Source organism: Dromaius novaehollandiae, chromosome 3 (assembly GCF_036370855.1).
Source record: "Dromaius novaehollandiae isolate bDroNov1 chromosome 3, bDroNov1.hap1, whole genome shotgun sequence".
NCBI lineage: Eukaryota > Metazoa > Chordata > Aves > Casuariiformes > Dromaiidae > Dromaius > Dromaius novaehollandiae.
This window is the reverse complement of record NC_088100.1, coordinates 102,294,150-102,319,298: the sequence shown is the minus strand read 5'-3', so window position 1 is coordinate 102,319,298 and position 25,149 is coordinate 102,294,150. Positions and strand designations below refer to the sequence as shown.

General features: G+C 37.3%; 1 protein-coding gene across 4 annotated transcripts in view; it reads right to left on the bottom strand.

Annotated features, from left to right (window-relative positions):
* The window catches only part of SYT14 (synaptotagmin 14), a 94,011-nt gene that overhangs the window by 12,432 nt on the left and 56,430 nt on the right, over positions 1-25,149 (bottom strand). For all 4 annotated transcript variants that reach the window (XM_064509624.1, XM_064509623.1, XM_026123284.2 and 1 more), the window contains 3 exons: positions 23,022-23,290; positions 20,542-20,991; positions 301-490 (listed from right to left, as the gene is read on the bottom strand). In XM_064509624.1, coding sequence (XP_064365694.1) covers positions 301-490; positions 20,542-20,991; positions 23,022-23,290 — 909 coding nt within the window. The remainder of the gene's footprint in view (positions 1-300; positions 491-20,541; positions 20,992-23,021; positions 23,291-25,149) is intronic.

The following is a 25,149-nucleotide window of genomic DNA, read 5'->3' as shown; positions in this document are numbered from 1 at the left end:
TTATTCTTGGCTTGTGATGTGAGGCATTAGTAATTTAGCAATTAATCATTATGATAAAGGTAATTTATTAGTCAGTTATCATGAAAAATTAAAACAGTCTTGTCAACTTACAATTAATATTTTGAATTTCAGATTTTTGCTATTTCCCAACTGACTAGAAATATAAAACATGAAACAGATTAGTTAATGATTGCTCTATTTCATTTTGATTGGGTAAGACTAAATGATAGGATTGACGTCCTTGCTATCGAGAGTCCCACCAGTTCAGAAGCATTAGGATGAAAAAAGATTTTCACTCACTGGGTGGTCTGTTTGCTGCCAAGTTTTTGAAGTGGCTGCCTTTTATCACTTCTGCTGATAATCTTCCAGTGGTGGCATTATAAAGGAGGCCAATGAGGATTTCTGGAGCTGAGCCATGTACCAGAGACTGACAAGATGAGGTACTTTCACTGCAGGACACTTCTGACATGCTCATTTGGGAGTCACAACCCTATAAACAGAGAAAAAGTTCCATGTGCTTTATACAGCAAAGTTACTGGGAAGTCCTTTTTTAGTATAACACACAGGAAATCAGGAAAATAACTTACTGACAATAACAGAAGTTCCATTCAATCACCCAAAATGAAATGTACTTCCTTAATATATACTTAGTTCACACTTGTTAGAGGTAACAAAGACTAATGCAGTCTGGAATTAAAATAATTTTTAATTCTGTGTTTCCATTGCTTCATTATTCAGGATAATAGAAGGAAATGAAAGCAGCCATTACAATCCCTACTTGTTTCAGTTGGTAAGATAAGACCTGTAACGTAATCTGTTAGCGTCCCAGAGAACATTAAACTTTGGATCCTTTACTTTCCAAAACTGGAACTCTGAGGATAATAAAATGCAGGAAATTCTTACTCATCCTTTGTAAAGGTAATTCTCTAGGCTTAGAACTTATGAGCAGCAAAATGATAGAACACATGCAAATAGAAAAAATGCACTCTGTCTAGAATAAATTATCTTACAAGGAATTTAATTGATCCAGGGATACAGAATTGTAATAGACCATTTGCCTTGGGCAGGAAAGGAAGAATGTTATATCCTAGTAGTGAGCAAATGATGCTTTAATTTCCACCATACAAGCTTCTAGAAAATTCAGATCTCCCATGCATTCTCACTATATCACATCTTTGATGGGAGCTTCTAATATTCATTTTTATCATTTTAATCCTCTCATTCCTAGCCTTGCAAAAAAGAATATTTACTGCTATGCTAATCAAAGCACAAGTACTCCTACTTGGATTTCCTGCTTTCATGTACTGGCACAGGGAGATATGGTACTGAAAGCAAGAGACCGGATGGAATCTTGCCCATGGCATGGCGCTTTCCTTGGAAACTGAAGGGAGAATTTGGAATTATGAATTCGACCCTTTACAATATTATCTCAAAAAAATGTAAATTGTGTCCACAATTTTATCAAATCTGGGTTGACTCATTCGGGAGTCCAGCAGCATTCTTTCAAGGAGCGGTGGTGATTTTGTGAAGCTGATTCTTCCAGATTCCAAATGTCTCTCTACCACTTCCAGCAGCAGCTGATATGGGAGTGAGATCACTTCTAAAACCTGAACAACACAAATAACTTAATATAAAGGCCAAATGCATCGCAGAATCTCAAATTATAGAAGAAATGATAGAATAATCTACAATAATATCCTTCAAATTGAAGTTTTAACTAGTTCTTCACAAGATAACAACATTTCCAAAAAGTCTGAAAGAGCCTTTAAGTAGGGAAAGTTTAAGAAACCAGTTCTTCATTAATAAACATCTACTGGGGCTAGAAAATGTATTCTTACTACTAAAGAAGGACCTCAACAAAATTCTCAGACTTCTACCCCACAACTTGCAAATTCTGAATTTCAAACCTTTGCTTATTTCTCCAGAAGTTCTTTATTCAATGCCAGGAATGAAATACAAGTGACTTTCAAATTATAAATTGCTGAAAATGGATCACATTTTTTCTCTGGTTCTTGGCACTCAACAAATTAGGAAACCCTAGATTCCTAACTTGAGCAGTAGGGTACAAAGTGGAAAGCTAAAAAGAAAGACGACTTGGTTCAGCAGTCACTGTATACACTGTACACTTGAAAGCCTAAGTCTGTCACAACTCCAGGTATTACTAAAGTTTTCCTGTCTTTTAAAATTATAACAAATTCTCCTTATGGTGCTTTTTCATCTTACTTCATTGGGCAGGAATTTAAGCACAGTCAACCTGATGCTGTTCTAAGCTTAGGTCTGCTAATTCGAATCTAATCATGCTGCAAGTTCACAAAACAGACCTAACACTGCTGGGTAGCAGTCCCACCCGAAGCTCCAAAGGGCTCTGACCTCTGTACTGAGAGAAGGCAATGACGGTATCACTTCTAAATGTGACTTACTGGTACAGTTTATTAGTGTTCTACATTTATCTCTCTAAAAAGGACTTGGTCTAAACCTATTTCTGACAGAACTAAGCTGGTTATTATGGGTATTAGAATAACATTTAGAAAATTAGTAATAGTAAACAGCAAATGAGGGACGATTGAGTGGGAACTGTAGGGGCAGACAGCGAGGGATTGGACAAGATAGAGTTACAGAGCTGAAAGCCTTGGGAAGAATAAATAGCAGTATGTAGATAAGGTAGTAGCCGCATGGAATGAGAAGGAGTGATGATGGGAACTTGACCTTCAGGAAAGTACTGATCTGGGCTAGAGCTTATATAAAGGGCTTGCTTGCTTGAATAAAGTTGATTCTGATCCAGCACATCGGAGTCCGTGAATCAGACCGCCACAAATGGCGCCCGAACAGGGACCGAAGACTGACTTCGTCCAGGGCTGTAGAGGCAGCAGTTAGCTGAACCGGTGGCAGAGCCCGGCTGAACAGAGAGCTGCTGAAAGGAAGCAGAACGGGAGCTGCTGAAAGGAAGCGGCATTGCGCGCAACAGGTTACCTACCACTGGACAGAGGTAAGCAGCCGGGATCGTGTGGGAGTCATGGGAAACGGAATCTCCCTGCAAGATAGGTGCGTGCTAAACGTAATGCAAAAGACTTTGAAACAGCACGGTAGAGATATACCCCCCCAAGATCTCCAAATGTTATTGATGTGGGCACGCTCGAACTGTCCCGAGGTGAATTCCACCACGATTTATAGCCTCGGTACGTGGGACTCAATCAGAGTTAAGCTCTGGGACGCGGCAACAAGAAATGATAAGACGGCGGCAGGACTTTTAGCCCCATGGCGAACCATGCTTGAGATCCTGAAAGACCATAGCAAGAAGAAAACACAGGGACCAGAGGCACCCGCAGGCCCCACAGCACCTCTGTCAAGCGACACGGTGGTGGGGATGGTGGGTGGACGGGAGTCCCCAGGAAACGACCCAGACAATCCATTTGACCCAGGGCCAATTGATCTGGAACAGGAGCCGGACCTCTATCCGCCTCTTAATCCAAACAATCATCTGGCGCCATCGGGTGAGTTCACCTGGGATTTTTGGCAACAAGAGGCACCGAAAAGGTGAGTCTTCAATTCCCGCCTAAATTCTGGTCTGGTAACAGTGCACTGTAAGGCATACCAGGGGATGGGTGCGAGTCCCATCCCCAGGGTTTGAGTGGGTTTGAAGTCCCAGCTCGGTCCGGCCGGAGGAGGGGTGTGCAGCCTGATCAGCATAAGGCGCACTGCAAGACTGTAAGACAGACGTCTAGAGTCACTGTGACTGGTGTGAGTGTGAGCAGTACTGTGTGTGCGAGTGCCTGGGAACTGACTGGGGTGCCCGTCGGCTGATGAAGCCGTCCGCTGCAAAGGGACAGCAGTCCTAGCAGTTAAAGACTCGGGTGGTGTGAGTGCAGTTCCCAGAGACTGAGAGAAAGAGAGTGTGTGATTAAAAAAAAAAAAAAAAAAAAAAAAAAAAAAGTTGGTCCAACTATGTCAGGAGAATTGCCCATTCCTGACAAAGGAGGAAAACCCAGCGGAACCCAGCAAGGGACTTTTGATCAGCAGGCTAAATTGTCCCATGATTTCTTTTTTTTTCACTAAAATGCAAAAGCGCCACAAAAATCTTATCATATCACAAGGGACTAGGCCCAAAACATTATTCGGAGTTGCCCTGATTGCCAAAATGTATCCCCGTTACCACCCTACTTAGGGACCAACCCTCGAGGCCTGCAACCCTGCAATATGTCTGGCAGACAGACGTTACCCATTATCCCTCATTCGGAAGACTGAAATATGTCCATGTCTCTGTAGATACCTTTTCCCATTATGTTGTCACTACTGCCCATGTCGGGGGAAAAAAAAAAGCCGTGATGTATGTTGTCACTGGCTTGCCCGTTTCACCACAATGGGGGTTCCCACTCAAATTAAAACTGACAGTGGTCCCACATACACTGCACAGCGAACGCAGGCATTTCTTCAAACCTGGGGGGTCACTCATGTGACCGGAATTCCCTATTCCCCAACTGGCCAGGCAATAGTGGAATGTACCCATCGTACTCTAAAAAACATGCTTGAAAAACAAAAAAGGGGGAATAGCCTCGGTGCCTCCCCACAAGAGCAGCTGTGGAAAGCCTTGTATGTTCTCAACCTCTTAAACCGTCATAGGGACTAAAATGCAGTTAATAAGCATTTCTCATGCCCTACATGGCGAGAACAGCCTTGGGTTTACTACAAGAACCTGGAAACGGGTCAGTGGAGTGAACCAGTAGACTTAATAACGTGGGGGAAAGGTTATGCTTGTCTCTCTACAGGTAACGGGCCTCATTGGATGCCTGCACGGCTGATTCGACCTGCTGACGCATCCCTCGTGCAGGGTCAATATCGATTCATAAAAGCTTACCGCAACTACGCGACCTTACTGATAAGTTGTAGATAGAATCAGAGTGGAACCCTTTTGAGGGACGGGACTGGATGTTAGGTTTGGGGTCGTGGGTTAAGAAGGTACTGGCGTGTGGATTGCTAATCTTGCTAAGATTTCTAGCCCTTGCTATCTATCTCCCCTGCTTAATAAGCCTTATGCAGAGAATGACTCAAAGGGCTTTGCATCAAGTACTTGTTGTACAAATACACACTGCACTGGCAATATTTAGTTTAGAAAATAAAAAAGGGGGAGATGTAGGGACAGACAGAGAGGGATTGGACAAGATAGAGTTAAGGAGCCGAAAGCCTTGGGAGGAATAAATAGCAGTATGTAGATAAGGTAGTAGCCACATGGAATGAGAAGGAGTGATGATGGGAACTTGACCTTCGGGAAAGTACCGATCCGGGCTAGAGCTTATATAAAGGGCTTGCTTGCTTGAATAAAGTTGATTCTGATCCAGCACATCGGAGTCCGTGAATCAGACCACCACAGGAATCAGTCCTGAAGTATCTTAAAAGGGAAAACAAGTAGCTTCTGTGTGATGCAATATAAAAGGGGGAAACAAGTGAAAAATGAAACAAGTATGACACTATAAAATTACACTGGGATGGGCTAGAAATATCATTCCTTTACAGAAGAATCCTGACTGGATGTAAGACAAGACTGCATTGGTCAGGATCAGAGAAAAGCATCTCACTGACGGAACAGGGAGGTGAGGAGAACCCAGGTGATGCTTCAGATGTGTAACCGAGTGGGAAAGGAACAAACAGGCTGCTGCTTAGAACTGCTGCACACAAAGAAATGGCAGAGGAAGCTGGAACGAAAGTCTAGAGAGAGGGCCTAACTTAAATGTTTTATTTCAGTATTTTCTAAACAAAATATTTTGCCTTTTGTTTTGAGACAAGAGGCAGGTATAAAACAAATAAAATCATGTTTTCTCCACAGCATATAATAAACTTTTGAATCTGCTTCTTATAGCAAGATCAGTGCTAAAAGTATAAAGAGGTTAATAAAAGCAACTGGACACATTCACTGAAGAAACTATCTGAGCAATATTTTGTTTTCCATTTCTCACACACGCGCGCACACACACACACACACACACACACACACACACACACACAAAGATGCGAACGCATTTTGTTTCATACTGACCCAAACTTATTTTTAAAAAACATTATACTTTTCAGTTATGAACTGGAAATTCCTAATGAGGAAGCAAGTGAGAGGTTAAGAAGAAAAATGAAGCTGCAAGGTATGCAGTAGATCAGAAGACAGAATGATGTTACCGGGTGAAGACGACGGTTAAACGAGATAAACCAAAGTATAATTCATGCCTATGACAAAAGAAAAAACAGAATTTGGAGACAAATGGGCAATACATGTGAGACAATGCAGGGAGAAAGAAGAAGTTGTATTTTTTCAGCTGTCTTTTGAAAGAAAAGAGAAAGATCCTGTGAGGAGAAGAAAGAAGAAGAAACAGGAGTCAGGGATGGTAGAAAGGCAGCTGAGATCAACAGAGCTAGGACTGAACTGCACAGGAAAAGTTAAGAGTGCCTCATTAGGAAGACACCAAGGGAACACAGAAGGAAAGAGAATTAATGGAGGAATCCAGCACTACCAGGAGATGTCTGACAGAGGCTTTCTGTTGAACGAGAACAGGAGCTGAGAGACCAGATGTTTGGGGTAAACCAGCTCTAGAGACTGTCACAGAGAAAGGGAACTCAAGAATACTGGTATATGAGAATACTGGTATCCGAAAGACCACTGCTTGTAAAGAGGAAGTCAAGTGACTTTCAAACACAGCAAATACAATTATCTACCAGTTATCAGAAGTCCCCATAGAAAATCACAATAGAAGAAAGGCTTTTCATTGCAGGACCAAAAGTTAAAATCAGGGATACTATGTATTATTAGAGGTTTTCTCAAAAGTATTTTTTCCAGCACAGACTTCACTGTTCAGATTGTGGAAATCCATTCACTGTTTTAAATAAGGTATTCTGTGGTAACCACTGCTGTTGGGAAGCAACCTGACTTTGAGTTAAGCCAGAATCGGCATTAGAATTTATAACAGAAACATTTCCAAGTCTCAGTTTAGGAGTTTTTTTCTGTTTACATAGTCAACATTCAAGAAGAGGGCTAACAAACTTCCCAAGAAAAGAGAAAAAGAAATTACATTGTTACCTGCCCAAAATGTAAGCTTCATGATCATGTGTCAAATTGTAAAAGTGACTGAAAAAAAAACCCCAGAAATTGCTAACTGGTACAAGATGAATACAAACTCAGATACAACGAAGCTTTAATCTCATCACCACAATGCAGCGTTTCCAGAGAACTTTTCATCTCCAAACAAATCTGCATTCAACCTATCTGTAAATCTATACATAGGCCACTTTGATACTGTGATTTCACTGTGGTAAGGTATTATTTATATTGAAAGTTACCTATTTGCTTGAAATAATCTGTCTACATACGTTTATTTTTTGTAACTCTTCTCTCTCTTCTTCTATAAACACTACATTCATTTTAATATGCAGAAAAAGAGACTAAGCTTTCATACCAGCAAGAACCTTCTAAGGTCAGCGAAGTAGTGGAATAGCCTAGTGAGAAATTTTGTAAAGTCTTAACTGCACATTTTTAAGAACAACTGCAATCAACTGTCAAGGTATTAATGATCTTGCCACACTGCAAGGAGCTGAACTGGATGATATCTTTAGGTTCTCTCCAGGATATATAAATCTAGAACTCTAATCTATTTTTCTCAATTTAACAATGACAAGAATTATTCTTAACAGTAAACACACGTAAAAACATTACATAAAATCTCCTCCCAATATCTGGTTAAAAGGTCTGGTGTTACTGCTGTGAATTACTGATTTTTAGCTTTTCAGTTGTATAACTTCTCAGCTTGCCCTGCTAACCTAAACCTTTCCTATATACACCACAGGTCAATACTTTACTACATAGTTAGCCTGATTTTATGGATCAACACTTGCAACAGTGTGTTTCACTGGATTATAAGAGTAATATGTATTACACTCTACATAAAATTGATTTCTAATTCTCCGAAATATTGTCCACAATGACTTCTTTGCATGTATTATCTAGGGAACAAACTTACTTTTTAATAAATATACATAAAAATATTACCATTAAACAATACTTGTATTCAACATGTTCCTATTGTAGAAAAGTCAGCAAACAAAAAAGAACCTTCTTTTTTCCTTACAGCCCATAGAAGGGAGCCCATACAGTGCAATGACATCAGAACTGGGTGCCTAAGAAATATTTTCTGATAATTTTTTTTTCTGCTCACTGAAAACAGAGTTATATTTGCAAAAATGATAAAATACATAAAATGAATTTATTTGTCTTCCTTCATCATAATTCCAGGGAAACAGCATATTTGTTACTTACATATTCATCTCCTACTGTTATTTTTCTATACCCTGCAGTTCTAGTTACAAATTCTGCTCTTAAACCAACTGGAGTTAATCATGGGGAATAAAATGGGCATACTCTGAGGGCAGTTAAAAGTTCATTTTCCTCATTGCACAGGTTAAAATCATGCCTCCATAGGCTTATGGAGCAAGAACATCCAATTCTTTTGTCTTTTCAAAATATACATAGGAAAGATGAAACCTTCCTGACAATCCTTCAGCAACAAAAATCTGATTCACAGCATGTTACTTGTCAAAATGTCTCTCTAGAATTTTAAATGTTAATGTAATATCACTAATCTCTTACTGAACTTTTTGCACATTACTTCTTTTTACATCTGTATGAATACAACTGAGAGGTTAGGGAAACAAATTTGAATCCTAATAGGTAAAAGAGGGAATTGAATCCAGGTCTCCAACATTTTAGACAAAAGTACTCATCTCTCTTCGTCACTGAGCTGGTGCTGAATGCTGATGCTGCTGTTCCCCTCTGGGGCAAAGCTCGGAGCGGAGGCAAGGAGAGCGGCCCCAGCACGGTGGAGGCTCTGGGCTGGCTGTTAGCCGAGACCCAGGGAAGAGAGGAGAGAACTGAACCTAGATGCCTCACATGTTTTGTTTGAGAAAGTAACTGAGACGCTTCCTGTGAAAGGGAACTCAAAACACCCAAAGAACTTAGCGCTGAAAACAGAGGTATGTAAAATAATTAGGAATGTGAAAGAATGGAGTTTTATAATCTTGGATTCTGGCACCTAGATCCCACTCATATACTGTACTGGGTGCTTTGATATTTTTGTGACCGCGTGTTTTTGCCTCAGTTCATCACATGTGCAATGTTGATTCTATTTCCTCCACCTACTGTGAGGATTGATCTACTTAAAAATTAGAAGTCTTCAAATATACGATAGTCATATAATAAAACAATCCCTAAATTAAACAACTGGTATCCCTTCTACATATTAATACTTACAGGAAATATCAAGTAGTTGTTTTTAAAGGCAGAACTCTTTAAATAAATATAAGGCTTTTCACAATTCTGCAGAATATACCAGCAATTTTAGTAAGAATATGGATACCAAAAATAATAACCATGTCTACCAATATCAAAACCTACACACTTAGAAATGTACTTCATGTCCTTCAGAAGAACAATTTAGGTTTTAAGAAGGCAGCTTTCAGGGTACATGATAACTTAAGGATGACAATACACCTTAATTAATGAATATTGGATACATAGGAATAGCTCTCAAAAACCAAAATTCTACTATGGTACCTATAGCACTGATTTCTACTTAGTGGCAACAGCATTAATATCCTTTTCTGCTCAAGTGGAAATACATTTAGCAGAAGAAAAGTGCTACATGATGCTTGTAACAATGTTAAAAATGTTTGAGAAAATAAGATTCACTAGTTTAGCAAAGATGTTGCTCAATAGCAATTAAATAAAGAAACAAACATGAAACAAGGTCAATTTTTAAAAGGTTTCTTTGTGTACTATAGTTCACTACCATTTTGAAGCTTCTACAATTTTTTGCAATAACTTGTTTTAATTGGTTGTCAATCTGGATGTTCTTGTTAAAAGATTATGTTTTGTTAAAGAAAGCAACCCTTCTGGAGCTGTGCAAAGCTATCTTCGCAACAGATTAGGAAGGAAATTCCAATCCTTTTGTAGCTGACATTCCTGCACAGTAAAATTAAGAGAACACATAGTATCAGTATTTTGCTTTAAGCTAATAACCTGAACTTGCAAATGTTCGAATATACATAATTTTATGCACCTCACAAAGATTCAAGCTCAGGAAAGCTTCCTTATTTAGGGGAGGTAATTATGTGTGACAGTTTCCTTGATGCAGGTCCAAATTAAGTATACAGTGCATTTTTACTCATGTACTTACACTTTACAGCATTAATACTTAAGTCAACTTAAATCACAGTCATGAAACTAAATATGCTAATAATATTCCCATTATGTAACTTCAGTTTAAGAAACAAAACATACTTAGTTTGTGTAAAATGCTATGCTTTAAAAGTTGCTAGAATTTCATATTCAGAAATTCCAAATTAAAAGGCTTCTGAGATTATATACATTCAACATTAATGGCACATCAAGTATGGATTGTTTTGGTTATTAAACTATCATTAATGTAGCTTAAAATCAGATTATCTCAACAACTGATAAAATGATCACTTCTCATCAAAAGCTTCTGCTCTGTCTTGTTTTTTACTCTCAAGAGAAAAAGCTTCTGTATGCAGCATTTTTAAAAAGCAAGTTGTTTTGCCATAGGCAGAACACTAGAAAATGAAGATCAAATTAAATATACTAGGCTTTCATTAACTACAGTCAAGGGACAAAACCCCTAAAAAACTCTATATACCAGCTTTAATTTACCTTATAAACATAAAACGTCCTTAAATCCATGATGATTTTACATTAATTTCACTTGTGTATATTTTCTAATAATAAAACCTACAGTATTATTCAACATCAAGGTTTGTTTTCAAACTTTGGGATACTTTGAATAATTTAGCCATAAAATGAAATGACATAATAAAATTTATATATTGTTAGTAATGGCAAAACAGTATTCCATCTTCCAGAAAGATTTTGAGCAAGTTCACAGTGAGATTTTTGTGCTGTTTTCATGTTTTATGAGATTGTGCTATTAATGCTTTGTGTATAAAAGTTTTTACAAGTCTCTTAAAAAGAGCTTCAATATTCAGCTCTATAGAACAAAACATTAATTATCTACAGAAAAGGAAATATTTTAAGTTTTCTATAACTTTTATTTGTCTGTATTTAAATTATACCTTTGGCTTCCTTGCCATATAATGAAAGAGCACCTACTTGCTCCACAGACTTAATGGGCCTGAAATTTGCACAGCAAACCTGAGAAGCTGGGGAAGGAACTGGAAATAATGTATGTACAATGGAATTTACAGCACTTACAATACCTGTTTCCAAAGTGTTCTGTTTCCAAAACTGCAAAAGTCTACCAGATTTTTATATAGTGAGGGGGAAGGGGATTGGGGGATGAAAAGACACAACAGGCCTTTTCTTAGTGAATTCTGTTTGCTAAGACAAGCCACAACATAAAGAAATATTAAAGCACTAAAAGCTGTTAGACATTTGTGCTAGCAATCCAGTTAAGAACATCTGACACAAAATACAAACATTTTACTTGCAGTCCTGATGAAGCTACACTAACAGCTTCTACCCATACTCACACATACATCTCTCTCTACTTCTTCTCAAACATATATGATCATGGAGGAGGTGTTATGGCTTCCAAGCTTCTAGATGGCAATACTTCTAAATGGCAATGCTCTTTCAGGATGCAGCTGCTTTTACAGTTCCTAAGCCAGTTTCAGAGCGCCCATCTTCTACCCAGCTCTCAGATCTGCACCTTACTGCCTGTTATTCAGAAAGAAAGAATACAAAAAGTCCTCCAACTACACTAATCCTGTAAAATATTCTATAGACAGTCTCTAAACTCATCTGAGAGATCAAATAGCCAGCAAACTGATTTTTCCCTTTTCTCTTTGCAATGATTACACTCATTTAAACAGGGTGCAGAAAAAAGATCCCATGATCAAATAGTAAGACTAATTTATGAGTAGTCAACATACAGACTAGTATGAGATCGCATAAACATTCACTGAATCGTTTTTCACAATTAACAAATCTGTAACATTAAATGTATGTTCATAATGCATTTGCCAATTACACTGTTTGCTATTAACAGTTCACCCAGCTCTAATTAAGTTCACTAGTGGTACCCTTTATGATTTGTTCAGGTCTCATGATCTCTGATTAAGTCTCATGATCTGAGGAACACCAGATGTTTGCAGGCTGGAAGAGATCTGTTTCAGTTCTCAGAGCTATCATATAAACAACAAAGAAGGGCAAGGAGTAGAGATAAGCTGGATTCTCCTGGGCCCAGCTGGCAGCTGATTAAGCACAAGAGGAAGGCAGGAACTGTAAAGTGAAAGATGCAGCTCAAGGTCAGTTGGTTGGCCTTTGTCAAGGCCAAATGTGACAAGAGTCTAACCCACTACGACTACAAGGACCCCTTGCAAAAGATATCCTACAAACAGAAATGTTTATCTGCCACCAAATACAGAGAGCATGAATATACAAAAGGAGTGATTAACTGGAGATCTCGAGTCTGAAGTGAACATTAACGTAAAACACTTGCATTATAATGCAAAATCCAGGAAAAGAAGCATCATCTAGAAATAAGTAAACTGAAAACTAAAATCAAAAGTTCTACAAACATGTAAGTTACAGATCTGCAGACTAGGTGACTTCATCTGCTTGTGCAATGCCTCTGATCTTGGCTCCCCGCAACAGAAATAAAATTAGAGGAAGACAGTGCACACACTTTTGCTGAAGGGTGCTCGAAGCTTTGAACAGTAACAGCTTCTGTTTTCTTTTCTTTTTCCTTGCAAGACAGTAACAAGAGTGAGAAGACTTTTGTGTATATGCACATATACAAACGCATGTATCTTATACACTAAGTTTGTAACATCCTCTTCTCTACAGGAAATATCAAACAAGAGAGAAACCAAGAGATAAGAAAATAAAACAGTGAGAAGGTCAGTATTTCTATGAGAAAAAGAAATTTTATCTTAGAATCAAAAATTAGAGAATCTACCACCACTGGAAAAGCTGCTTGAGGAAGACTTAAGAAGCAGTTCATACTCTTCAAAAGTGGAAATTTCATGATAGTGATGACCTTAATAATCTTTAACTGTAACTTCTCCTATGAAGCTACTTCTGGCAAATTTACAATATGGTTTTACAGAATGATTATTTTGCTTACTGCTCTTTGAGACTGCAATGTGTGTTGGGAATTAATACTTTTACCACTGAGGAGAATGACAGTCTGAGAGTCTCACTGATACCAGACCGAATTCATGTTTTTCTAGCTTTCTGTATTGGCCAGAGTTTTTATTATTTTTTTAAGATGATCAAAATCATACATGATGCAAGAAAAACATGTTTATTATTGATTGACTGGCTGTCTGAAGAAATAAAGAGTATTGCCCAAGTGGATTACTTTCCTCTGGTCTAGAACAGTCATTGACAGACTGCTGACATTTGGCTGGGGCATTCGTGAGACGGAAAAGCAACATCATACACTCAAAATCGTAACATTGTGTCTGAAATGTAGTTTTCCATTACTTGCTGACACAAATATCAAAGATTGTCATGGTCAAACTGAATAAATAATTTGTGTATTGCCTTTTCTCAAAGAACTCACCAATTAAAAGTGAAAGATACGAGTTTTTAATTATTATTTTATTCAGTGCACTGATATTAAGATAGAGAGACCAGAAACCATCTTTCCTGATGGTCGCAAATTGAAGACTTCTGACAAATGGATGAAATTCTTTACACGGCTACCTTCAAAGAACTCTCCAACTATCTTCTATTTTCAGGATCATTGTAATGGATCCAGTTACTTTGCCTCCCATTGGGAGATCAGTTAGGCAGTAGAAGGTTAATGTTATAGTTCTATTTTGCCTCATGTGAAGTAAATCCTAGTGTTGGAATACAATTAAGATTATTAGACTAGATTTTTTTAAACTTCTAAAAACTGAAAGACCTGGTGGACTCTGTTAGCTCTGCAATGGCAGCGGGTTCAATTACGTGCATTTAGAACGCTTTGACATTCAAATCAACATTGGTCAGCATATCATGGTATATAAATACCATTTTGACAGCTCTATTACTCACAACTGTCAGTAATAACTGGATTCGAATTATACTTCTTGTATCTTACACAAAAGTCCAGCAACAAATGCAAGAAATGCAGGGTAACTGAGATATGTGGTGGATGTACAAGATTCAACTGCAGGCTCTCACCAGCAATCAAGAGTTGGGTTCCAGTGAATTAGCATTTTTTCATCGTTGTTTGGAAAAGCTTTATACTTACTAAACTACTGACAGAACAAAAATCACAACCCTTAGCATAAGGATGGCAAAACGACAAACCTGGAAGTGTTGAATTCAAATTGGAGTATGTGGGCAGGCTGAACTTTCTTTGTGGAAAGATTCCTGAACTGTTCTTGGATTGGATTTTCAATGGACAAATATTAGCAAGATTGCCCAGGCCTGTGATGGTCTAAGGCAGAGCATTCTGATGACAAAGATCCTTCTCTCGATCACACTGGAGATATGAATGAGTTTCTCCCTGAAAAGGCTGAAGCACTGAATTTAGTTATGGAGTTTAACACAACTTGCAAAGCCTCTTTCTCTGGATTCATTCAAATGACCGGAAATAGATTTCTGTGTACAGGCTGAGGAAACATTGTAGTGTTTGTGGCCAGCTCACTCTTGAGATGCTTTTCAATCTTTCACAGAAATAACTTCCTCACCTTCCATGGCAGTAATGTGTTATAAAAAAAACAAGCAGCATATGCAGAAACTGGCTAACCATTTTGCTCCTGACATGATAGAATGGCTGCAGTCACGTGAGAAAAGTCCTGATGGTAAAAAATTCTTGAAAAGCATCTAAAACTATTCTCTGAAAGTATCAAGGTTATTCTGTATGGGACTGAAACAGTCTCACAGTGTCAATGCCTAATCAAGTGCTTCTTGGATGAAAAGACTAATTACATGCCACAATTTGGCATCAATGATGAAACATATTTACAGAAAAATCAGAAAAAGCAAATAATACTGATTTGGAAAGCCAAGTAATTTTTTTTTTAACTGAGGCCATTAAACTCATCTAGTGATAGGTCCTTACAGTCTGGTCAGATTGTACTTGAGTTCTTGAAACTGGCACCTGTAAGACCAGTGCAGATGGATAACTGGCTCTAGAGCATGATAGCCACAGGATTTTTTGTTTTGTTCTCCCCCCAACCTCCATCCAGATGAAGACATGAAGAAATGTGCACAGGGAGCCATGGGTTAATGCTTATCTTCTCAGTTGACAGGAGCAATGCTCAGGGGTACAGCACTGAACAGCCACAGAACAAGCTGAGGCAGCCAATGCACCACGGAGACAGCGGCTGCTGCTTGCATGGCTCTGAGATAGCAGATAACGCTTTCCAGAGCTGCACAACCAGCCAAATGCAGCGATACCGCTTCATTTGCCAAATACTGCCAAATTCTCTTGCAGCCTCAGTAACATGATCACCTCTTTCCAATCATTTAATAATTTTCTTCAGAGAAATCTCGAGTCATTTTTCCTAATGTGTCAAAGGAGTACTTCTGATCGTTTGTGTCTTACACCACTGTAACTCAACTGAACTCAGCAAGTTATTCCCAAGATAAGAATGTTTTCACTGTTTAGAGATATGTGCCCCTTACTTTGGTGGACATAATTTTTACAAGCAAAATTAAAGCATTTTTGCACCATCACATAGGAACTGATCCTTAGATAAATTTAATTTTAGGTATAATTTCAGTTATATAAAATTAGGAATAAAATCTTTCATTTGAGTCTGTTTCAAAAGTCTTAGTTATTTTCTTCCTTAGTTGTTTTAAGGTATCATACTGGTAATCACTGTTGAGTAAAGATATGTCTATATATACGAATTTTAATATTTAGCCTTCCAAATACAATGCTGAATGGACATAGGAGCACAATAGTAAAATCACCAGAGGTATAAAATATTTGCATTTGCACAAAATCTGACAGCTCTGCTCTACAATGAATAAAGAATTCCCTGAAAGAAATGCCATTTTGGAAAGCTTTTTTTCTGAGAAGTTGATAAACTGAAGAAAAGAGAAGCCTTAACACATCCATTAGAAAGACTATTGAAGATACTCCATACATAAAGGGTGACATGGAAGAAATGCCTTAAGCACAATGCATAAACAAATGTATACCAGATGATTAACCACGGTCCTCAAAGACTACAGAGAGAGTGAGTGAGCATTTTTATACATTACATGCATAAATGTTTTAGTTCACTTAAGAAATTGTAATTAAGAATTCGTCAGGCACTCCGGATATCTATAGGAAAGATGTATTAAAAAAAATTCTTTAAGCACATATGACTGTCTACATCACCCATTCTTTGCTATATGGATCACATCTGGAAGTTCAGTATGTTAGAAATGGAGAATGTTGTAGAAAGAAAGAAAATTAAATTTAACTGTTTATGGCAAATGTTCTCTTATTGACAATACAAGATCAGCGATTACTAGATTTGCTTAGCAGGAAAAGATACATTTTGATTTTCCAAATTGTACTTCCAAAATCAATCAGAAAATATAAAACATAATTGTTCATTGTTATTCTAGATCAAAAAACAACTGATGGGATGGTGAAGTGGAATATGGGCGATTTTTTTGGATCTTTTCCGGACTTCTCTCAATAAACTGTTTATATGTCTTTTATAATATCATGATTGGAGGCTGTTGTTCACTGGATGGAATATTTGTTTAGGTGAAAAGAATGAAGAACAAATACAGAACAGGTCCACAGGGACTTCCTGAAGAAAACAAACACCGCAGTGAATTCTATACTACAAGGATTCCATACTACAAAGAAAATTTTGTCTAGCACCATATTAAATGAAAAATTTCTCTTAAAGCACCAAAAACGTCTTCCTAAGCAAACTATGCTCAGACAGTACTGCAATGTCCACATCTGCTAATAACTTTTGATGCAATAGCCTATTTCTATAAAATTTGAAAGAGATGCAGAGTCTCAGGTAACAATAACATCTGCACTCCAGCCAGCCAGTATTGGGTTTTGCCTGCTGAAACATACGCTAAACACAGAAGGAAGGTAGAGATATTTTTCTCCATGTGTGACAAAGAAGGGGGCTGAGAATACTGTGGGAGGAAGAATTCTCTAGACACACGGCAGAAGTGCAGCAAAGTAGTCTTGGGGAGCATGACAGAAGAGTTAGGGTTACTTGGACAGAGGTGAGGTAGGACAAATCCAAAGAAAACCAAGACTAAAACATTTCACTACTCAAGAAATTTGTTTTGCTTTGAGGAAGAAAGGAGACTGAGGAGGAGGAAAAAATAACTATTATTTACATATATATACATATATGCAAACACCTCCTCTTATGATAGAGTCACAACTCAGTGAAGGACTGTCAAAGACAAATGGCAAACAGACTGTAGATATTACTGCTAATGCAAGACCTCCATATTATATACAAACTAGGAAGCTAAGGAATAGGGTGAAAATTTGGGTGAGAAATGGAGCTTGTGCATATTTTCCTAAATTTGAAGCCATGTATAGCTCTGAAACCTAGATAAGGAACATACTTGTTTCATGTATGCACCATGTCATGTACTTGTCCATGTTTTCAACAGTAAGCAGAGAAGGCTGCAGCCCAGAAATGCAAGCATGCCTCTGAGTTTCAAAGGCACAGATTATTGAACTTGCTGGTCTACCTTTAGCCAGATTCCCTTGTCAGCGGCTTTAGAGGCATTACTGAAAAAATACTAAATTTCATAGGATATGAACTATTCTTATACAATCATAAGGCAAATGATCAGCAAATAAAGTGTATTAATATACTGTCAGGCACAGACAGACGCAAATAAAATACATTTCTACAGACGAGATTAGCATAGATGCTTCAACAGATTATCAAGTTTCAGTGACAGAAGGTATATTTAATATATTAAAATGCATGTAATGAGAAGCGGTGCAAAAAATGGGACAACCGTTGTGTCCAAAAAAACTTCATAAAAAAATCTGTCGAATATAAACACTTCCCAGCAACAAAACATTCTACGACTGAACAAGGTAAATTTAATTCTGAATTTACAATGCATCTAATCAAGGACTTTTTAATTACAAATATCCCGGAATAGTTGTATCTCTCCAAATTAAAACAATACTTTTCCTGTTAAGCAACTCCTGCCTGGCATTTATGATTAGGACATAAGGATTGTTGTTGGTTTATTCTAGAAAAAGGACAGTTGAGAGAGAGTACAACTGATGTCTATAAATACATCCTGAGGTAAACACCTGAGAAGAGTAAGAACTAAGTAAGCCAAAGGACTACCCTAGCATAAGAACAAATGGTCATAAATTGACCATGAAGAAATTGAGTTTGGAAAGGAAATGACCCAAAGTTTTCAGACGGAAATTCACAAATTTGTGTCCAAGATGACCTGGCTGTCTGCATTAGCAAAGGCACAAAATCAAGGACCCGGGATGCCACTTCCAGCTGTACATCCTAAAACCAAAAAATTTTAACACTGCTGTAGAATAATTACATATAAAATGTTACAGTAGATCCGTTCACTGAAAAACAGTATGATATAGGTTATAAATAGTAATAGAAAAATGTCTATAAACTTAGATATGTATGAATTTCCAAAGGTTTAGAAAATGATTTTCAGAGATACAAAACAAGGTGGATCTTCATTCAAGCTATTAAGACAATGAAGGTTCCTTTCGAGCAGTAGGTAGGGCTAAGGGGAATCGGTGTAAGCTCCATTACAACAACAAACTTTGGAAGACTCTCACTTCCTACCAATATTCCTTACTTATCCTTTTCTACTTCTTCCTCAAAAGAAGGAAGAAGAAGGGAGGCATACAGATAAGACATCCCTTACCATCACCAAAAATAAATAACAATCTTACTCTATTCTTTGATGACTTCTGGAATTTGTTTATACTCCCACTTCCACAAAAGCTCAAGAAAAAGCTCAGTGACTATATGGGATATACCAACCAAAAGCCTGACCCATGCATTGGACTCCTTCATTGACTTTGGTAAATTTTGTATCAGACCCTATTGAGAACACACAAAAAATAAATTTAGCAAGTAAATTTAGAGTATTTTGTTTTCTTTCATGGGATGTTTTTTCCTAACTGTAGAATCAGCAAACTCTGCATTATGAAAGTTCATACTAGGTAAGTGAACCACTTTATCCTCTGAATAAACCAATCTGTACTTCTTAAGGAATCATAAAAATAGCCCTGCTATTGTATGTTGGTCCTCCTTCAGATCCAAGCTTCAGTCTCTGCTTTTATCGATTAATTTACTTTTAGTCATTAAATATGATGGCATTTTATTTTGCATGTCTTTTAAAATATGGCTAATTTATTTTTATTTGTCTGATAATTCATATTCAACAAGAATGCCATTTCAATTGACCCAAACCTATTCGCAAATTCAGGCCAAATTAACTGCATCATTTCAGCTGAAAAGACTTTTCCTTTTCCTCTTCTTTTTCTTTTCTTGATACTAAAAAACCCCCAGCAAATAAGGATGTCCTCAGTAAGTCACCTTCTCCTTCCCCACCAAAAGTCTGTTATTTAGAACTCATTCAGCTCCTAAGCAACAAATGTTCAAGCCCTCCTAGTCTAGGAAGCACTGACTAGAAAGTCATAGGCATTTGCTTTCTGGACAAATGCATGTATAAATACTTATAAAAGGAGAGGTTAAGAGCTGCCTACACAGTGATCCCAGGATTAACACAAACTCCTGAAAGATATGAGATGTGACTTACAGTTCCCTTGGGAAGAAAGGAGATTCATACAGAATCTCCTGTATCATTGGCAGTTGCCCTCACCACTGGACAATGTGGTAAAGTAAACATAGGCCCAAATCCTGTCTCTTTTGATAGTGATACCTAAGTTTGCCATTAAGTACTATTGATTCGCTCTATTAAAAATATTTAAAGTAATTTTTTCTGGGGACAAAACATTTTATTCATTAGAAATTGTTAAGGGTCTTTTTTCAGCAATCAAAAAATCCTTTTAAATTTGAATTACTTTTCATAGTATTTTTCACTTCAGATCAAACCAGAATTTAATTATTTACATGGTTCTTATCTGAAGTTATTAAAAATGGCTTTGCACCCTCAATGTTCCTCTTTCCCGTCTTTCTTTCTTGAAAGGAAAACAGCTATTGCAAACAAGATTTAATTGCAGCAGATGGAAGGCATTAGTAGTACAGTATTTTTTTCTTAATTGAAGGGCAAGGATATTACTATTACAAAAATGTATGTGCATATATGTATAGTATGTAGATGTATGCATTCACCACTACAACTATATTTATAGACTGGAAATCTCTAAATAATTAAAAGCAAAAATACAGGCAGCTTTTGCAGACAAAAAAAGAACATACTTACAGAAGCTATTGAGAAACTCTTTGTTCAAATACTATGCTATGACTGTTGAAAAAAATTCAGTGTATGTGATGACTCTATAAATATATACACTATTCTTACAAAATTCAGGACACTGTACATCACTGCATTCTTATTCTGCTTCATTTAATACTCACAGACAGACTGTAAGAAGGTTCCAATATCACTGGTACTGACATTTTCCCTTGAAGATTCAATTTTGTTAAGTAAAAAATCTTTTCTCCCACAATCCTCTCTTTTTTCATGCGACGTACACTGTACAGTCTAAAGCGAACTGCATAATTCCCAATCATCTCAGACTCAATGTGATTAAATTTGAATGTCTCTGTGAAGACAGGGCACGGTCCCCGCTGGATGCTGGTTTTTGCTCTCTGTTTCTTTATAGGGAGAAGAACTAGGTGTACTTGCCACGAGCTTCCACCTGTCCTGCTGTATGTTGGAACGTCTGTGACAGCTGTCACTGTCACCAGAAGCTTCTGTTCCTGTGAATCATAGTCAAAAGTCACATCCAGTGTGCCATATTTAGCTACTGGCTCAGGATCAAAAGGTTTAGGAAGCTGCGAAGATGATCCTCGAGCTGACATATCCTGAAGAAAAAAGAAATACAAATGCCTTTATTTATTTATTTATTGTATTCTATTATTAAATCTAGCATGGAAATATATGGATTTCTCTAAGCAGCATGAAGTGACTGTGATCTTTGTTCATTCTATAAACAAGGTAATTAAAAACTGAAAGTGTGAATGGCTGACTGGCAGTGAAGAAAAATCAAAAGATTTTACCTGGCCGATACTGACAAAAGCCAGATGCCAGCCAGACAGAGCTAAGATCAAATTAAGCTGCACTTAAGAGCTCTTCTTTTGTTCCCCACATTAAAATACATATATGTTTGTTATGAGATATAGCTACCTGATTTTAGTGTAAGCATATGCACGTTTTTGAGTTTACATATTTTAGAATTTTAAGACCTCGACGGTGATTGAGAGCACGGTGTGATGTAAGCAAAGAAGACAGAAAACACAACACTTCCTCACACTTGCAGCTCTCGCTGCAGTCAACAAGGGTTCTATGTATGTACCAAAAAATAACAGGGCTTTATTAATGTAAGTCCACTAGAACTGTGTAAGGCATGTCTGTTTTGAACATGCTTTCTGAATTTTCCATAAACAACATCAATCCTAAAACTAAACCTTAATTTTAAAACTGCTTATTGTCACTTTAAATTTTGAACAAAATAGTGATCTGTTGTGTTTTCACAACAGCTAGTTTGATAATGATACTGAAATAGGAATTATTTACAAATATAGGTTAACATAATGAATATGAGAAGTTAATAAATAACCAGAAGTTATTCCAAATATGTAAAACAAACTTATTTCATATTATCAAAGATAAGCTTGCTCATACGAATGAACAGATACTACAATATAGTCTTTTTGATACACAAATGTTTTGTTCTTATTTTAAACCTGATGCTATAAACCTATGGGAATTCTTTCCTCTACAAGCCTCACTTTACAAGCAGCTGAGCAGCTATAAAAAACCTGGCAGCATCCACCATTCTTACTGGGTACATCTAGATTATTGCCTGCTGTGACTCAAAAAAGGAAGGACTAGAGTTTGATTTGCTGGGATCTGTTATGGTGCTAGGATCATATATATACCCTGTGTCTTCACCAGCAATGAAGTTCATACAAATTGTGATCATTAGGCACAGGCACACAGCTAACTATTGGACAACCTTGCACCATCCTAGCAGGTGAGCCCTCCAGATGTTGCACCAGCACCTCAGCATGCAACATCAACTTCGGGTCTACCAAGAGGGAAACTGCTGTTGACACATCAGGACTGCTCCTACTGTGCAGCCCAAAACTTCAAGTAGAGACACAAGACAAATGTGCACCAGTAAGAGCCTCTTCTGCACACTACATCATTCATGTAGACTTACCCGTAGATGTCAGTGCAGTACCTGGCTGTTAAATATATGTCAAAGACATATGTGCCAGAGAAGGCGCTAAGTGCTCTGTAGGACTAGGATGTAAAATAAATGCTATTAGGGAAAGGGGGATTCTTTGCTGGTAAAAAAAACAGATATCATTACAGGTTGCAAAGGAAAGAAGGAAAAGTAAATGGACAAATCTCTATTACAACATTTAAAAAAATGTTTAAATGTTAAAGTTAAAAAAAAAGTAGTATTTTCTCATCTCAGAAAAAATTGTAGTAATTTTTTTTCTCCATCAAATACATTTTCTGTTATGCAGTGTTCAGTTTGAAAGATGCTAACAGAATAATGTTTTTATTTGGATTGCTTGATGTTAATTGAAAATTTATACAGAAGAAAAAGAGTTTTGCTTTTAGTCTTTAATAAAATTGACAAAGTTTTCTGACTGGTTTAAAAAAATAATTCACTCCTTTTGGGAATTTGTAAGTTAAATTGTCATAAATGTAACTATAAAGAAAAATCTGAAATCTTATTGTAATACTATCTGACAAGCCATATTTTTTATGAATGAGCTGCAATATTAGCATTTGTATCTCTGTACACTGATCTTTAGAAAAAAGCTTCCAAAAGGTTGCACTGCATGACATTTCAGAACATTCAACTGTTCTCACTTGCCTCTGGACTAAGGACAGCTGTGCTATCGCTTGGTACATCCTCTTCATATCCTTTGTTATGGAAGCTTTCTATTTCACGTCCCGTGCTTCCCTCACTTGGGCACTTATATGAACACCTTGGACTGTTGCTGCACTGGGAAAATTCGCATTTACCATCTCCAACTTCAGAGGGTGTACATGAAAGATGAGGAGAACCACTATCATCCTGGTATGGAGGTGGCTGCAGTTCATCTAGTGGAGGTGTTCTTCTCATCCTCTGAATGCAGTTTGCTGAGAATAAATGAAAATTCTTTACTTACTTTCTGATTATTTACCATTGCAACAGTTCCGTGGAAATGATAAGTTCAAGTATCTAAACAGAATATTTAAAATCTATTTTTACTTTATACTTCAAATTAGATAACAAATACTATTGAAAAATATTTGTTAAAAACAGAATCAACGGATATCTCAGATGAAAGATGCGAGAAAAAGCAAAATACTAAATACATAGCCATAATGGACTGTGTAAGCTGTACACAAATAAACATAGTACATACATGACATGACAAAAATTCCAGGTTTGAATTTCAGGAGTACTTACCTCACAACCACCTTTGGATACTTTGAGTCAGATTCTGCGCAAGTGGAATGTAGACAAACTTTCCTTAATTGTTTTCCTTTCAAAATGCACTCTCTAAAGTCATGATATCAAACTTCTGAATACCTTCCACACAGCTCACCTTAGGAGCTATTCAACGCCAAGGACAAAAAAGGTAGCAATAAAGGCTGACACAAGCCTTTGCACAGAAGTGAACCAGTGAATTTAACACATGGAACAGCATCTCAGAGATGGATTCTTTATTATCTGTTAAGAATGGCTAGAGGGTACATATCCAGTGTCTAGAAGTTAGACACTAGGTCAGTCACTGAAGTCAGTGGCAGAAGCACTGTGGGCAATCTTGTGCTTGGGATGAATACTTGACACTGAACAACTTTGCTTCTCACTAATGCTAGATAGATACATGGAACTGCGGTTATAAAACTCCTCAGAAAATGAACCGAGGGTGCACGATTATGGATACACAAAGTTAATTCCAAACAACTATATTTCAGTTTTTGATCTCATGTTCTACTACACAGTTCACTGAAGTTGGGAGAAAAGAGCAAGGTGTGCAGTAGCCGAAATGAACGGAATACACAAAGGATAGGTAAAGCTTGGATCACATTTTGTTTGTATCTGCTATAGAGGCTTTGATAAAAATTTTGAGGTGTCTCACATGTAGGAATAACTTATGCACAAAAATTTCAAAGCAACAACATTTCACTCGTAAAAAATCTACTTAATAAGTTAATGAAAGTATGAACATTAGAACAATATACAATATTTCATTTCAGATTCAGCTAAGAAAGAAACCGATTTTCTTTCCTACATAACAAAGGTTGTACATTTTAGATTCACCATCAAAATTTTGCATACAGCACTTATTGAATAAGATGCCCTCAGTCTTTGTATGCTTTCTGTCTTTGTTCACCAGTCCTTATAAGCCTTTAGGTTATATCATAAGATTTTTTCCCCTTTTTTTTCCCCTACCACTTGTTCCACATGGTAGGGAAAAAACTATTAAAAATCTAGTTGCACTGCCTCTGCTGGATGCCAACCACAAAGACAGGAAGGAGATTCTAAATGCTGAATTCCATGTAGTAGCTTTCTGGGTTGAAGACAAAATTTAGGCACTGTTTCTGGTTTTATGCCTTTAAAAGGACACTCCAGATGCAGTCTTAATATTGGATACCACTCTTAGCAATAAGAACATTTTGATCTAAATGTGCAGGCCCCCAGATCGTGCAAGCCCTGCCTCTGTCCTAAATTCTCACCAAGTATATCAACCTTCTAGCTTTTAATCTGTTGCTAAGGGGTAATTAACAGCTGCTGCACATATCACATAAACAAACAGTTATCCTGTACGAAATGAGGTTGAAAACACAGTAATGTGGCTCTCAGGAAACAAAGTCTTACTGAACACCCCCTTCCCCTTTTTTTTTCTGCTTTCCTCTGGAAGTCTTCACCGTATCTATACCATGGTATGCAGGAATGTTTCAAAGCTTCTGGAACTAGACATATGCTCAGGCCACCATAGTTTTGATGC